The sequence below is a fragment of the Microcaecilia unicolor genome, chromosome 3, assembly GCF_901765095.1.
Source record: "Microcaecilia unicolor chromosome 3, aMicUni1.1, whole genome shotgun sequence".
Taxonomy (NCBI): domain Eukaryota; kingdom Metazoa; phylum Chordata; class Amphibia; order Gymnophiona; family Siphonopidae; genus Microcaecilia; species Microcaecilia unicolor.
This window is the reverse complement of record NC_044033.1, coordinates 457,275,362-457,292,181: the sequence shown is the minus strand read 5'-3', so window position 1 is coordinate 457,292,181 and position 16,820 is coordinate 457,275,362. Positions and strand designations below refer to the sequence as shown.

Genomic DNA, 16,820 nt, shown 5'->3' with positions numbered 1-16,820 from the left:
CAGTTCAAAAGGAAGCCTCTTCTTGGACAGAAATCACTGCTCAACTGACTCAGAGGGCCTGAACACCCCCTCCACCCTGGGCAGGAGCTGACTGATACAGTCACAAAAGAGAGGGAATACAGTATACAAGAACAACCAAACAAAGCAAACACTGGGCCTTCAGGATTGAGAAAAATGTAGTTCTTTATTTATAATGGAGACCCGACACGGTCCGTGTTTCGGCGTACAAACGCCTGCATCAGGGGTCAGGGGACTCCTATAGGTCAGCAAGATAATAAGTTGACAAAGATGTGGAATGAACAATCAGGTTGTTCAAACAGCGGGTAATATAACCTGATTGTTCATTCCACATCTTTGTCAACTTATTATCTTGCTGACCTATAGGAGTCCCTTGACCCCTGATGCAGGCGTTTGTACGCCGAAACACAGACCGTGTCGGGTCTCCATTATAAATAAAGAACTACATTTTTCTCAATCCTGAAGGCCCAGTGTTTGCTTTGTTTGGTTGTCAGGAGCTGACTGAGGCATACAAATGGGACCTGCATGTACCATCTGCTGAAGACAGAACATACTGAGCATTCTACAGCTGCGCAGGGCCTTAAGAGGGCAAATCACATGGATCTACTTTGTTTCTCTCCCCACCTGCTGGTGGATGAGCACAACTACCCATTCATCTGGGGACTGTTCAGGCAAGGATGCAAAGGAAACAATGTTGAATCTAAAAAGAATAATGATGTCACACTTGTAAATATTTCTTAAAAGAAATGTTTTAAAATATTTTCTGAACATTTTATAGTTTCGTTTCCAGGCTGACCCTGAAATAGAGTCCTATTTATTATTTATTTATTTGGATTTTGCTCACACCTTTTTCAGTAGCAGCTCAAGGTGAGTTACATTCAGGTACACACACTGGATATTTCTCTGTCCCAGGAGGGCTCACAATCTAAGTTTGTACCTGAGGCAATGGAGGGTTAAGTGACTTGCCCAAGATCACAAGAAGCAGCAGTGGGAGTTGAACCAGCCACCTCTGGATTGCAAGACTGGTGCTCTAACTACTAGGCCACTCCTAAACAACCTATTTTGATTCATTTATATCTTTGAATGGCAGAGATTTTTCTAAGTTATTTAGGGGGTTATTTACTAAAGCTTAGCTCGAGTTATCTGCAGCAGGACTCATAGGAATAAAATGGGCCCTGCTGCAGTTAACTCGAGCTAAGCTTTAGTAAACAACCCCCTTTAAGATGAATCACAATTATTTTTAGAGGCTACCTTCATAGGTCAGCTTTGTTTATAAATCACATGTACAATATTTGATAGTAAAGAATGATTTATAATCAAAAGTGTTCAGATAAAAATTTCAGTTTCCAGATTCTCTGTATAGTATGCATTTCCATAACTGTAAGATAACTATGAAGTGTAAAGATATTCACAATTATTAACATACATGACCGTTTAATACATTTTATTGAGTAAAACACTAAAAAGGGTAAGATTTAAATATGCAGTTACAGATCTACCAGCAGAGAGCTAAAATCCATTAAATGACTGATATCACTTCACAGCCATACTTCAGCATATTTTCATTTCAGTTATAGTCCTTTGTTCTCAGATTATCTTTCACTATGATTGGAATAAAATATTTCATAATCAGGTTATTCTGAACAATCAAGAGATTGCAATCTCATAATTCATGTTGTCAAGAGGTAGTTTTCCAAAGGACAGATTTGATGTTGTGTAATGGAATCTGAAGAAAAAAAGAATAGGTCGATTAGTTAGTAGTGCTATATCACAAAATTCTAGGCCTAGTTCAAAGTTAGTTTTAAGTCACCTTTCAGCAAAACAGTATGATTCATGATTCATCACATGATGTGGGGCTGAAGAAAGACAGCAGTTAAAGTGAAGACTCATATATAAGAAAATCATATTTCTTCATAGCAGGGGTGATGAATACATTGAATAGCTTCCTCGTGTATGAAAATGGTGGGGCAACAAGTAGCACTGGAGTTCAAGAAAGCATAGGAGAATATAGAGGATCTTTAGTGATGATGAAATGATGTTAACATCAAAAATCTAATAAAATCTGGAGTATTATACTGCATAAGAAAACTGACCTATTAGATGGGATATTACTAAAGGTCCAAAAAAAAACAAACGATGGGACTAGATATGGAGAAACTACCAGTGACCCAATGTGGCCACATTTTGAGACAGCCTGATTCAGGGGTATGGTAACATCTGCCAAAACATGAATATTCCCAATTTTATATCTATGACAACAATAAAACTATGAGATGTATAAATACATAATTGAACAAACATATCAATAAATAAAATGAATTAAGCAATAAACATTTACAATCATTTGAACAGCTATACAGGCAAGCAAGAATAATATGAATGATTTAAAACACAACTTATAAAGATCAATAAATGACCCTACATGTTAAGAAAGAAAATATATAAACAACAAAAGGTGAGGTAAAACAATAAATGGAGTGTCAAAAAAGATTCTCAATAATGAATCTTACATTAACCCTCTGGATTGTGTATATGGCGCCCAAAGTTGCATGCTGAAATCTGGGCACACGCCCAAGTTCTACATGTAACAATCAACGAATACTTAACTAGCAATAATTGGGTGCTATCAACCAATTATTGCAGATAATTGGCATCAATTTGAATTTGCATGCACAACTCACTGCGCACTATTCTATAAGGCTCTGCACCTAACTCTAATAGTGTATATCTTAAAGGGGGAGGGGGTGGCCAGGGTCATTCTGAAAGTTGTATGCAGAATTACAAAATTGACCTAAATGTGCCTAATTTGAGCTCTGGTATTTACAGCTGGTTTCAGCATACATACGTCCAGAACCCAAAAGTTAGATGCAGGATCTACACCTAATTGCTATTCTATATAAAGTGCATACCCTTTATAGAATAGCACTTAGTCTAAATTTCTTTCAGCACCGTTTTTAGAATTTTCCCCAAATGACTATAAAGATAAATTCATAAACAGTTGTGACTTCACAAAATAGTAAAGGATACAACCTGAAAAAAACTGCAGGTATGCTTTCACTAAAATAAATTATATTAAACCAATGACAAATATTGCACAATTACGCTCATTTTCAAAAGAGAAAAACATCCCCAAAGTGGCATAAAATCTGCATTTGAACGTTTTTCTCACAAAAGTGTCCAAATTGGTATTTTCAAAACCAATTTTTAGACGTTTTTCTATGAAGTTCATCAGAAGTGCGTTCAAATCACAAGGGTGTGTGTCAGGGGCGTGTTAATGTGCGGATCTGGGCGTTCCTAACACTTGGACATTTTTCAGCCACAATGGAACAAAAGTGTCCAGGACTAAAACTAAGACGTTTTGAGCTAGACCTGTTTTTATAATGAATAAGGCACAAAAGGTTGCCATAAATGATCAGATGACCACTGGAGGGAATCAGGGGTGACCCCCTAATACCTCCCCAGTGGTCACTGACCCCCCTCTCAAATGTGAATACAAATATGATTCAGCAGCCTCTATGACAGCTTCAGATGTTAGATCCAGGTCTATTAGAGCAGCATGCAGGTCCCTGGAGTAGTGTAGTGGTCAGTGCAGTGCACCATGGAGTGGGGGACTCTGGTCTCTATCTCCCTCTACCTGTAGCATTTGTGGGGGAAACCATGAGCCCTTCAAAACTCACCAGAAACCCACTGTACCCACATATAGGTGCCCCCTTCACCCATAAGGGCTATTGTAGTGATGTACATTTGTGGGCAGTAGATTTTCGGGGGGCTCAGCAGACAAGGTAAGGGAGCAATGGTGAGATGTGTACCTGGAGCATGTTTTTGAAGTCCACTGCAGTGCCCCCTAGGGTGCCCCATTTATCTCCTGGGATGTCTGGGGGACCAGTCTACTAAATATGCTGGTCCCTCCTACATCCCAATGGCTCGATTTTCTAAGTTTTTCATTTGACCTTTTTTTTTTTTTTTTGAAAATGGACCAAAAAGCAAAACGTCCAAAGCACAAAACCCTTGTTAGAAACAGTATTTTTGAAAACAAAAGACAGACATTTTTCTTTTTTGAAAATGAACTTCTTTTAGACGCTTTTTGCAAACACGTCTAAAGTCGGGCTTAGACGTCATATTGAAAATGCCCCTCAATATCTACTAAAATTGAGGTTGCGTTAAAAATCTTTGATGAGAGTCTGTGTAAATATATCAAAATGGTATCAACACCACCACTGACAGAAGTTCCGACACCAACCACTGTTTGGGCAAACAAATCTAGTGCAATATGTAATGTGTTTGATGTTGTTCTAATAAAAGATAGCAAGATAAATAACTGGATCTAATGTATGTGAACAAAAATATAAATATTCAACATTATGATTTATATATTTGCTGGACTCCTAGATGTCACTGCAGCACAAAATGAAATAAAAAAATCAATTGGAGGTTTGTACCTTAAAAGGCATCTATGAGAAACTTATTTTCCAACTGTATGTAGACTAATACATTAGAATCTTAAAGGCATGAATGCATGATGCCTAAAATCAATGCAGGGTATTAATTGTAAAGCTGAACTGGAATAACTTATAAATAAAAAATTATGTAGATTGTCAATTGAAAATGCATTGAAAAAAGGTTGTGATGGAACATAAAGCAACTATTATAAAGTGTAGGTTTAAAAAAAACACGTCAATATAAAAACAAAAACGCCAGCCAAGCTTCAAGATTAAAAACGCTGAAAACAGAGGGAGAAAATACAGTAGGATATATGAAACTTAGGGTCCTGTTTACTAAGCAGAGCTAAAGGCGCGTTAGAGTTTTAGTGCGCACTGATTAGCACGTGCTAAATGCTAAGTTGCTCATAGGAATATATGGGCGAATCTAGCGTTTAGCACACGCTAAAAATGCTAGTGTGGCATAGTGAACAGGGCCCTTAATGAGTAACATCTATGGCAGTGATTCTCAAACTTTTTCTTAAAGGGTCTTTTACTAAATTCACGTTTTTGGCACACACTAAAATTGTGGGCGCGCTAACGTTAGAGACGCCAATGCATTCCTATGGGCATCACTAACGTTTTTGGCGCCCACAACTTTAGCACGTGCCAAAAACGTGAACGCTCCTTTGTAAAAGACGCCCTTAGTGTCTGAGCAATTTTTCCCAGCACCGCCCCACATCATATCTAATACTGTTCCCTCTCTCCCCCATGTACCATCTCTCCCTTCACCCCTATGTTAACATTTCTCCCTCTCCCCTTGACTGGTTGTTGTATCTCTCCCACTTCCCACCAGAGCCTAGCTGGAGAGAGGAGGACGAAGAGGAGCCTGGAGCTGAGCACATGAGGGAGGCAACATGATGTCCCGCAGGTGCCCAGGACCCCTGATGCCAGGCGTGTGCAGCTCAGAGGTCAACTGGTGGAGGATGGGATATCACACAACTTTTACAGGATTCTCATGTTTTCTGCATGTAAAGAAGCCCTCTCAGTCAAAGCTGACTTTCACTGAGATTCAGTTTTCTGAAGAGGAGGGCTCTGCTGGATTACCATTAGCTCCAACTCCTTTCCATGAAAGAAAATCCCCACCTGAGGCTGTGTAGATTCTATAAAACATCCCCAGATGCATTCCACGTATTTGCAAAGGTGGAAAGAAGAGAAAACGTCAGCCAGCATGGTTAAAAGGTTAAGTAAAACCGGCCATTACAGCCAAAAGATTGCCCTTCAAAGAATGGAAAAAGGACCCAAACGAAGAAAATAAGAAGCAACATTAAGCACTGGCAAGTCAGATGCAAAGCATTAATAAAGAAGGCTAAAAGAGAATATGAAGAGAAACTTGCCACAGAGGCTAAAACTCACAGAAACAACTTTTTCAGGTACATCAGAAGGAGAAGGGGCGCTCAGGGAGGACAAGGCCATATTGGAGAAACTGAATGAATTCTTTGCTTCTGTCTGTACTGGAAATGGTTTTCAAGGGTGATGATGCGGAGGAAATGAAAGAAATATCGGTGAACCTGGAAGATGTACTGAGCTAAACTGACAAATTAAAGAGTAGTAAATCACCTGGACCAGATGGCATACATCCAAGGGTACTCAAAGAACAAAAGCATTGAATTCTTGATCAGCTGTTAGTAATATGTAACATGTCGTTAAAATCGTCCGTAGTACCTGAAGATTGGAGGGTGGCCAATGTGACGCCGATTTTTAAAAAAGGTTCAAGGGGTGATCTCGGAAATTACAGACCGATAAGCCTGACGTCAGTACCGGGCAAAATAGTGGAAACTATTTTAAAGAATAGAATTCTAGAACACATAGACAAACATGGTTTAATGGGACAAAGTCAGCATGGGTTCAGCTGAGGGAAGTCTTGCCTCACCAATTTGCTGGGTGTCGATGTAGATAATATGCTGAAATCTTCTGCTCAGTGTGTGGCAGCAGCCCAAAAAGCAAACAGGATGCTAGGAATTATTAGGAAAGGGATGGTGAATGAGACCAAAAATACTATAATGCCTTTGTATCGCTCCATGGTGCGTCCACACCTTGAGTATTGTGTTCAGTTCTAGTCGCCGTATCTCAAAAAAGATATGGCGGAATTAGAAAAGATTCAAAGAAGAGCGACTAAAATGATAAAGGGGATGGAACTCGTATGAGGAAAGGCTAAAGAAGTTAGGGTTCTTTAGCTTGGCAAAGAGATGGATGAGGGGAGATATGATTGAGGTCTACAAAATCTTGAGCGGTGTAGAACGAGTAGAAGTAAATTGATTTTTTACTCGTTCCAAAAGTACCAAGACTAGGGGGCACTCGAGGAAGTTACATGGAAATACTTTTAAAACAAACAGGAAGAAATATTTTTTCACTCAATGAATAGTTAAGCTCTGGAACTCTTTTCCAGAGGAGGTGGTAACAGCGGTTAGCGTATCTGGGTTTAAAAAAGGTTTGGACAAATTCCTGGAGGAAAGGTCCATAGTCTGCTATTCAGACAGACATGGGAAGCAACTGCTTGCCCTGGGATTTGTAATATGGAGTGTTGCCACGATTTGGGTTTCTGCCAGATACTTGTGACATGGCTTGGCCACTGTTTGGAAAACAGGATACTGGGCTAGATGGGCCATTGGTCTGATCCAGTATGGCTGCCTGCTGTTTTGGAATTGTTGTATTTAGGGTTGCCAGTTGGCTGCAAATTTTATCCTGCTGCATGCATGAATTTGTACTCTTGCAAACTACAATCCCAGCATGCACACTGTATTAAACTTTCAGTGCCGGCAGCACAAAATGAGAAAGCCTTCTTAAGATCCAGATAGTGGAAGACTGGACATTAAACAGGTTAAACTTGTTAAGATCACATCACTGATGCAGAATTAACATTAATCTTATCTGATCTTAATGTGCTCCATCCAGTAGAATGACTGCATTGATTTTTTAAAATTAGAAACAAGAAGCACTTCCAAGGGTTGTACTATTATCTGTTATTATATCTGTTGTTTCCCCCTTCCTGTATGGGCTTTTTCACTGTTTGAATTCTGCAGCACAACTGCTGCAGCGATTTCCATGCTGCTCCTGCTTTAACAGATCCGAGGCAGCGAGTCACATACGCTGCTTACTGCTTCCTGCCCCCAGGGTGGTGGAAAACAGTGTGTGTGAATCGCTGCCTTGGATCTGTTAAAGCAGGAGCGGCACTGGTTAAAGCAGGCAGTCATAAAAAAAACAAACAAACCTTGTACAGCTCTAAACTCCAGCAGTGGCCCGGCACGAGATTAAATGTGGCATGTGCATGCTGTGTGACACATGCCTTTAACCCATTAGTGCCCAATGTTCCCATAATAAGCTCCCATTGTTGGGCACTAATAGGTTAAGGATGAACTCCCATCTTTCCCCATGGCTCTGTAGCACCACTGCGACTATGCAGCACACAGTTTAGGAAACACTGATTTATGGCATAAAAATAACTGTCACTTTAAATCATGACATATAAAATAAATCAAAAGGTTTTTGTAAATCACCTTTCAAAGCAGGGGCGTAGCTACAGGTGGGCCTGGGTGGGCCCAGGCCCACCCAATTTCAGCCCAGGCCCGCCCAGCGCCAGCTCCCATTGCCGGCCACTGCTGCTTTTCCTGATGAGCAGCAGGGCCGGCGCTACAAAAAGAAGAAGCGCTCAGCTGACTGAGCTGAGCGCCAACGCTAATGACGACTCGAAAAATGTTTTTAAAAACACGCGGTACCGCAGGCAGCCTCAAAGCATTGGCTGCTGGCTCTGCAGGCTCCGCCCGTCTCTTACGTCACTGCCCCTGGAGCGAAGCAGGAGCAGTGACATAAGACACAGGAGGAGCCTGCAGAGCCAGCAGCCAATGCTTCAAGGCTGCCTGCGGTGCCACGTTTTTTTAAAAACATTTTTTCTCATCGAGTGAGTCGTAGTTTGCGTTGGCGCTCAGCTGAGTCAGCTGAGTGCTTCTTCTTTTTGTAGCGCCGGCCCTGCTGCTCATCAGGAAAAGCAGCAGTGGCCGGCAATGGGAGCTGGGGCTGGTGGGCCTGAATCGGGAGAGAGAAAATGGATGGCAGGATGGGGAGAAAGAGGGAAAAATGGAAGGATGGGGAGAGAAAGAGGGAAAACAGATGGGAGGATGGCAGAGAAAGAGGGAAAACGGAGGATGGGGAGAGAAAGAGGGAAAACAGATGGGAGGATGGCAGAGGAAGAGGGAAAACGAAAGGATGGGTAGAGAAAGGGAAAACAGATGGGAGGATGGCAGAGAAAGAGGGAAAACGGAGGATGGGGAGAGAAAGAGGGAAAACAGATGGAGGATGGCAGAGAAAGAGGGAAAACGGAAGGATGGGGAGAGAAAGAGGGAAAACAGATGGGAGGATGGCAGAGAAAGAGGGAAAACGGAGGATGGGCAGAGAAAGAGGGAAAACAGATGGGAGGATGGCAGAGAAAGAGGGAAAACGGAAGGATGGGGAGAGAAAGAGGGAAAACAGATGGGAGGATGGCAGAGAAAGAGGGGAGATGGATGAAAGGATGCAGAGAAAAAGGGGAGAGACTGGAAGGATGTGGAGAGAGAAGGGACACTGAACAGAAAAGGGTAGAGAGATAGACACTGGTTAGAAGGAGGGAGAGAGACATTAGATGGAAGGATCAGGAGAGAGGGTAGATGGGTGGAAGGATGGGGAGAGAAAGAGGGCAGACGCTGGATGGAAGGGTAGGGAGAAAGAGGTGACACGATGGAAGGATGCAGAAAGAAAGAGGGGAGACTATTGGAAGGATGGGGAGACAGAGGGGAGAGACTGGAAGGATGGGGAGAGAAAGAGGAGAGCTGCTGCATGGAAAGGGGGAGTAGTGAAAGATTGGAGAATAAGAGAAAGGGGCATGGGGAGAACAAGGGTGAGAAAAAGATGAAAAGCCATAAGTAGATGAAGGAAATTAAAGAATGGATAGTAAGAATGAATTAAATCTGGACACAGAGAGAGGCAGAAAAATATTGAAGAAAGCAAAGAAAATGGAGAGAAAAATGACAAATGGCCAGGAAACCCTGGCAGAAGAGTTAAGCAAAAACGAAGGAAAGCAGAATCTAGAGACTGGGAGCAACACAATGAGAAAAAGTAAATGGCCATACAACAAAGGTAAAGAAAATAATTTTATTTTAAATTTAGGATAAAGTAATATGGTGTTAATAAAGTTTCAGAGACCAATACTTCCTTCCTTAGGTCAGGAGAGGATACTGTAACAGCATTATACTGACCTGAGGCAGGAGGTTTTGGCCTCTGAAAGCTCACTGAAAAGGATTAGGCTATTAAATAAATTGTCTGAAATCTGATGCACTGAAAAGCAGCACTTTACCCTGTGTGACAAATGCATCTGAGTGTAACTAAAGTTTGCTGGGGGGGGGGGGGGGTAGAGAGAAAATTTTGTCCCCACCCACTTTGGGTTCAGGCCCACCTAAAATTGGCAGTCTGGCTACGCCACTGTTTCAAAGAGCAAAAAAAGAAATGAATGGGGGAAGGGGTAGGGTGGGGGTATTTGAGGGTTAAGTGGGTAGAGAAGGGGAGAAGAGAATTAAGTGGTAGGGAGAAAATAAAAAGAAAAAAAAGAAGAAGAATGGAGAAAAGAAGAAAAGAAATGGAAAAGGATATTAGAAAGAGGAACAAAAAGGTGGAGAAAAAAATGAAAAAATCTGAAATGAAAATACTGAAGTTGTATGAAATTGATAATTGAGAAATGAATGTAATAAATGAAAATAATAATAATAAAAAACCTTTCGAGTCTATTTCTTGATTAAGACCAGAAGGTTCTAAAGTATTGAGTTCAAAGATAAATGGGTGCTCTGTTCTTAACAGTAGATCAATATCACCACTTTTTTTTCTGGAAGGGTTGATGGCCAAAATGACACAATGCTAACTGTTCAAACTGATACCCTTTTGTTTTTACAATGTTCTGCATTAAGTTTATTTTGTCTTATCATGCCGAGCCTATTGTGTACAGCATGGTAAGGAATGCTCTAATTGGATAAGTCTAGCCTCAAGAGTTCTCCAGAGCTTGACTTCTTTACCTGTGCTGTTTAACATCTTCATGATTTCAATTTGTCAGTGGGCCTTGGGGTACAGCATAGGCTATACAGGGCCGTGCCAACACGGTAAGCGGGGTAAGCATCGCAGGGGGGCGCCTGCCTTCAAGGGCGCCACGCTTCCCCCGCTTCCCGTGTTAGCAGTAGACTCCCGACGAAATCTGCCGCCGCTGCTGTTGAGCAGGGGCAGGAACAAGATCTACGCTGATCCACTGCTGCTGCCGCCGGCGCCGCTTCTTTCCACAGCCAGCATAAGAAGAAAAAGAAGTGCGGGGCCGCAGCAGCCTTCAGACATGCCCCCTGACGTCAATTTCCCAGAGGACCAGCAGAGCCGACAGCGCAGGCTGCTGCGGCCCCGCACTTCTTTTTCTTCTTATGTCAGCGGCAGCGCCTTCCTCTGCCAGGTATGGCGGCTTCCCCTCTCCCCGAGTGACTTGGGCAGACGAAAAGTTGAGGTGGGGCGACCTGGGATCTCCCCCCACTCCCTGAGAGGAGGTGGCAGGCGGATGATGAGGCAGCAGCTTCTTCCTACAGAAATCGGCTCAGGATCTCGCACCCCGCCGGACTTCCCAGGGGAGGGAGGGGTAAAGAGGGCGATCTGCACCCCCCAGCCCTGCTCCCTACTGACCCGCCGCTCCGATAATTCGGATCGTGGCTGTGCCGCAGGCAGCACCTGTCCGCGCTGGGAGCTGGATCCGGGCCAGCTGGGTCCGTGCGTGCGCAGGTTGGTGCCAGCTCCGCTTTTCTAGGAATCTGATTCGGGAGGGGGAGGGGGGGAAGCAGGACGGACTCGCAAACGGAGAGGTAAAACTGGCAGAGATCCAGCCCCTCTTGCAACTAGACACACCTCCAGGCAGGGGTCCTACACTCCCCGGTTCCGAGAGGGAGGGGAGGAGGAGAGCTGTGCTGCCCTTCTGCCTTCTCCCCTTGCGGCTGTACCACCATGAGTGAAGAGGGCATGACATTAGGGATGTACTTATTTATTATTAAAAGTACTGTGAGGAATGGATGCCCAAAGATATGCACCCGACCCCAAGGGGGTGAAGGTGCCCTAGAATCCTACCTCAAAGATGCAGAAGCCAGGAGTGGGAAGGGTAGGCTCTTCTCAAAAAAATGGAGGAGACGTAATAGATGGAAATCAAATCTTTAGTGCAAGAAAAACACACCATACAAAATATCCCTCCCCTGGACACTAATTTGGGGAGTTTGCTCAATGTGAGGGGGGGGGGGGGGGGGGAGAGGTGGCTCAGTACTGTATAATTTATTTATTTTATTTATTTGTTACATTTGTATCCCACATTTTCCCACCTATTTGCAGGCTCAGTATTGGATTCCAGGAGGAAGACAGGAAAGACAAATAGTTGCTGAACTCCCAGAGAGTGGGGTGGGAGGGAGGGAAGAGAGAAGAAGACATGCTGGTCCCAGGGTTGGGATTGGGAAGACAGGGGAGACCTAGAGAGGTGGTGAGAGAAAGAGGGGACATGGAAAAGAGCAGGTGAGAGCCAGAGAGAAGATGCTGGATGGAAGAGGGGTACAGAGAGAGAGAGAGAGAGATGAGTTTAAAGATGGGGAGAGAAAGAGGGGACATGGGCAGGAGAGAGAGAGAAGCTGCTGGGGAGAAACTGGGGAAGACCCTAGCATTCAAACTGAGAAATGCTGGATGAAAGGAGGGAGAAAGGAAAAATGCTGGAAGGAGGGGGCAGAATGAGGGAAACTGCTGAATTTAAGAGCTGGATCGGGACACTGAAGGATAGGGACAGGGCTACAGATGGTAGACAGTACGCATAAGGATACAGGAGGATGATGGACATGGTGAGAGAAAAAAATATCAAATGGAAAGAAGACACTGCATAAAACAGAAGACACTGGGACCAAAGCAAATAGAAAAACTAAATGATCAGACAACAAAGGTAGAAAAAAGTATTTTATTCAGAATTTATTGGAATATGTCAGTTTTTGGAAATGTGCATCTGTGATATTTTGCATGTAAGTTTCAATTTTTCTAGTATTGCTGCATGCTGAGCCTGACTTCTTGAGGTAACTTTCCAGTTCAGTATTTTGCCTTCATATTTTTTGATTTCTAGTCCATTGTGTCATGACTGTTGTATCATGTGTTTTTCATGTGTGATCAAGGTGCAGTATTCTGCTAGCGTGTAGTATTTTCAGCCCTTTATGGTGTTTTTTTTTGTTTCACTAGGTTGTGTACTGGTGTTTCAGAGCCCGGTGTAATTACAGTGCTGCCTTTCCACGCATAAGGTTGTAGCTCATCCTGTCCTTGGAATTAGTGCTGTTATGGTTTGGTGAGGTTATGAGTGTGTTTTTCCACAGGTTTGTGTATAGTGTTTTGAAGTTGAGCAACTGTGGTTAGTATATGCTTTGAGCAACCACTTTATTCTTTGACATCCACGCACCTTGGAGCCTCGCTAGCGGATGCAGAGCACATTGCCAGGCAGGTCCGGGGGGGGGGGGGGGGGGCACCAACTGATAGTCTACAGGGGGGCGCCAACTGATAGTCTGCAGGGGGGCGCCAGAGACCCTAGGCACGGCCCTGAGGCTATATGCAGATGATCTGATTTTTCTTCCTGATTGAGGCTTTTTTTCAAGAAGCATTAGAGTTTGGAGAAGAGACGGCTGAGGGGAGACATGATAGAGGTATATAAAATAACGAGTGGAGTGGAACAGGTGGATGTGATGTGTCTGTTCACGCTTTCCAAAAATACTAGGACTAGGGGGCATGCAATGAAACTACAGTGTAGTAAATTTAAAACAAACCGGAGAAAATGTTTCTTCACCCAACGCATAATTAAACTCTGGAATTCGTTGCCGGAGAATGTGGTGAAGGCGGTTAGCTTGGCAGAGTTTAAAAAGGGGTTAGACGGTTTCCTAAAGGACAAGTCCATAAACCACTACTAAATGGACTTGGGAAAAATCCATAATTCCAGGAATAACATGTATAGAATGTTTGTACATTTGAGAAGCTTGCCAGGTGCCCTTGGCCTGCATTGGCCACTGTCGAGGACAAGATACTGGGCTCGATGGACCCTTGGTCTTTTCCCAGTGTGGCATTACTTATGTACTTATTTTGTGTTTTTCTTCTTTTAGGACTTGGATGAAAGCGAATCAATTAAAACTGAATGTGTCTAAAACACAAATACTTTTCTTTATCAGGACAATTGGAATCATGTCCACAGGACATTTTGTTTGATGATGTTAAGATCCCCACTGTTCAAGAAGTACAATACTCTGGAGTGGTGTTAGGCTCCTCTCAGTCCTTCCACACAGTGGCTAAAAATATTTTCTATAAATTAAAAATTCTTAGAACACTGAAGGAGATGTCAGTGAAAAATTTTAGATCAGTGATTTTAGATTAATGATTACACCTTATGTTGAATATTGAAATTCACTGTGCATGGGTTTGCCAGCCCGTGTTATAAGATCTCTGCAATTAATTCAGAATGCTGCAGCCCAATTTAGTGGATTGACCAGATTTATTTATTTATTGCCTTTTTGAAGGAATTCACTCAAGGCGGTGTACAGCAAGCATAAGTCCAACATAAGTAATAGACGATTACAGCAGTGTAAATAATCAAACAACAATGCAAAGTATGGCATGGAGGCATATTTTCAAAGCACATAGGCTTACAAAGTTTTTGCAAAAATGGTGTGGTCATGCTGCTTACAACCTTCTATTAGTCTTGCTGCAGCATTCTGAATCAATTCGACCTGGTGCAGACTCTTTGTATTACATTACAGTAATACAATCTTCATGTTATTATGGCATGCATAACTAAGACAAGATTTTCCTTTTCAATGTAAGGACAGAGGCAGTGTACTTGTCGCAAGTGATAGAAGCAGCTCTTGAAGGTTGCTTGGATCTGGGGGATCAGACTAAGTGTTGAATCTAACTGTATCCCAAAGTTCCTGACTTGTGATTTGAGGGGGAAGCTTGTATTTCCCAAAAGAGATTATGATGTCAGATATATGCCCAATTGTGTTAGGGACCCATAGAAGCTTGGTTTTACTTGGGTTCAGACAAAGTTTGTTGTTTTTAGCCCATTTTTGAACTGATGTTAGACAGGTAGTCAGTGGGCAGTGGGTAAGTCAGGTTCAATGGATGGGAGTAGCTACACACGTTTCACTACAACCAAGCATGCGAGCCGGGGGGGGGGGGGGGGGGGGTTGACTCATGGCCCACTGGAGACCCACCAGATTTTCAGCCCCCCTGAACTTGTGTTGGGGGGGCTGCTGCATTAGGGGGAATGGGGGGCCTACTAGCATGCAAATGTATGCTGGACAAGGCTCACCATTCCTCTCCAATGGTCTGTAAACCCTAATGCCAGCTCCAAGCTGGCATAGGGTTTGCATTGGTGCGCTACTCACTGATCATTGGGGAGGAATACATTTAGCATGCATTTGCATGCTACTTGCGCTAAGAACCCTGTTGCATGCATTTGTATGTTAGTTGCATTCAGAGCCCACGAGTGTGTTGTTTAACGTGCTCGGGGGGCTCTGATCATGGGACAGTAGCAAATACAAGCACTAGTATGGTGCTAACAGCCTCTAGTGTCTGCGTTTGCTTCTGATCGGCCCATAAAAGCATCAGCAAATCCCTAAGATAGTCATGGAAATACTTCTGAGTGAAAGTGAGAATAAAGCCTTTATCTAACAGATAACTGTTAGGCATTCTATTTATAGCACATATGGATGTCATTGTTGTCCTACATTGAATAGACCCCATTGAAAATAATGGGGCCTACAGTAAAGACAATGCTAGTGCACTATCCTGCCAGTGCTTCTCAACCCTGCTGTGGAACAACCACCTTGAAGTGTGAGTTGGTAATTCATTCTGCGTGCCTGTACAATCTTTTCATTTCTGCCCAAGACTGCCATCATGCCAAATTTGTCATAAGCTGTGATGTTGTTTTATTATTGATGTGGACATTAGCTCTGTGCAAATTGAACTGAAACCACAAACTCATTTTGCACAGGCCACTAAAGTTTTCTCAGATGGCAATAACTTTCTGGCCACTACTAACCTCCAGATTTCGAACTGGTAACCTAAAGGTAAAAACTCTGCAAATCAACTTCAGTATTTTGAAACCAGTCATCCTAAACCAGCTCGTCTCAAACCTGTCCTGGTGACACCACAACTAGAAAGGTTTTCAGAATAACCATGACAAATATGCACGAGATATAATCTGCATATATTAGAAACCAAGAATATGCAAATTTATCTAATGCTTATTCATTCTAGATATCCTGAGAAACTAAATAGGTCTGGAGCTATCAAAGCCCTGTTCTACACAGTTCTACTTAACCTGATATTTTGGAGGAAATGAACCTTCTTACCTAGTATCCATTTTTCTGATAAATACTTTATTTCAGGATGTTTCTTTCCTGTGTAATCTCCAATAAAGATTTTTGCTTGCCGTACTGTTTTGCATACTTTTCCCCTGCACAGCTGCACAAGTTCAGTAAGACTCTGACAAGGTGGTTGACTGTTCAAGGATATATACATAGCAGGCTGATCTGAAAACAGGTCATGCTGAAATTCTTCCGCTGATAGGTGGCGTTGCAGTCTGCAAATCTGTTGCAAAGAAACAAAAGAAATTTACAAATAAACTGCATCTATGTTCTATTTTACATACTTATAATTGTAGCCCAATATTTGTTTCATTTAAGAGCCCTTGCTTCATACCTACCTACTTGACATTCATCAAAAATCATCATGCTTATCTTCCAGCAATTAATCACATTTATTTTCATGTGTAGGCTAAGTAAAGATGACATATGGGAGCATTTTTATTCTTTTGGCACTTTTTCATGTATTTTTCTTTACCCTTTGTGACCTTGTCAATGATGCTATAGACACCCTTATGTGGGAAAGACAATCCTTTATTTTCTATTACTTCCCCTTCCCTTCTTGTGCTAGGATTTATTTTATTTTACAATATGTAATATATATACATCACCATAATGATTGTTGCATATTACAATATAAAAATATGTTTAAAAATCTATTCATATACAACCCTTGAAAAAAATGATCCTCCTTTGTTAAATAGCCATGCCTTCCTCTTTTTTCTATACCTCAAATGGTAATGTGTTCCATAATTGTGGAGTATAAATTGCAAAGGTTCTGCAGCAAAGTGCATTGTAAAACAATTCCACTTGGAGCCCCTAATAAAAGCTGCTGTGATGATCTGAAGAATTCTCCCAGGTAAATAAAACTGGTCCCTCACCATATAAAGCTCAAATGACTAAAATTGAGAAT

At 42.4% G+C, this 16,820-nt stretch overlaps 1 protein-coding gene across 1 annotated transcript in view; it reads right to left on the bottom strand.

Annotated features, from left to right (window-relative positions):
- Window positions 1-1,447: 1,447 nt before the first annotated feature.
- MCPH1 (microcephalin 1) overlaps window positions 1,448-16,820 on the bottom strand; it is a 629,434-nt gene continuing 614,061 nt past the window's right edge. The window contains exons 13-14 of the mRNA XM_030198944.1: window positions 15,896-16,133; window positions 1,448-1,744 (exon numbers count right to left, since the gene is read on the bottom strand). Coding sequence (XP_030054804.1) covers window positions 1,689-1,744; window positions 15,896-16,133 — 294 coding nt within the window. The 3' untranslated portion in view covers window positions 1,448-1,688. The remainder of the gene's footprint in view (window positions 1,745-15,895; window positions 16,134-16,820) is intronic.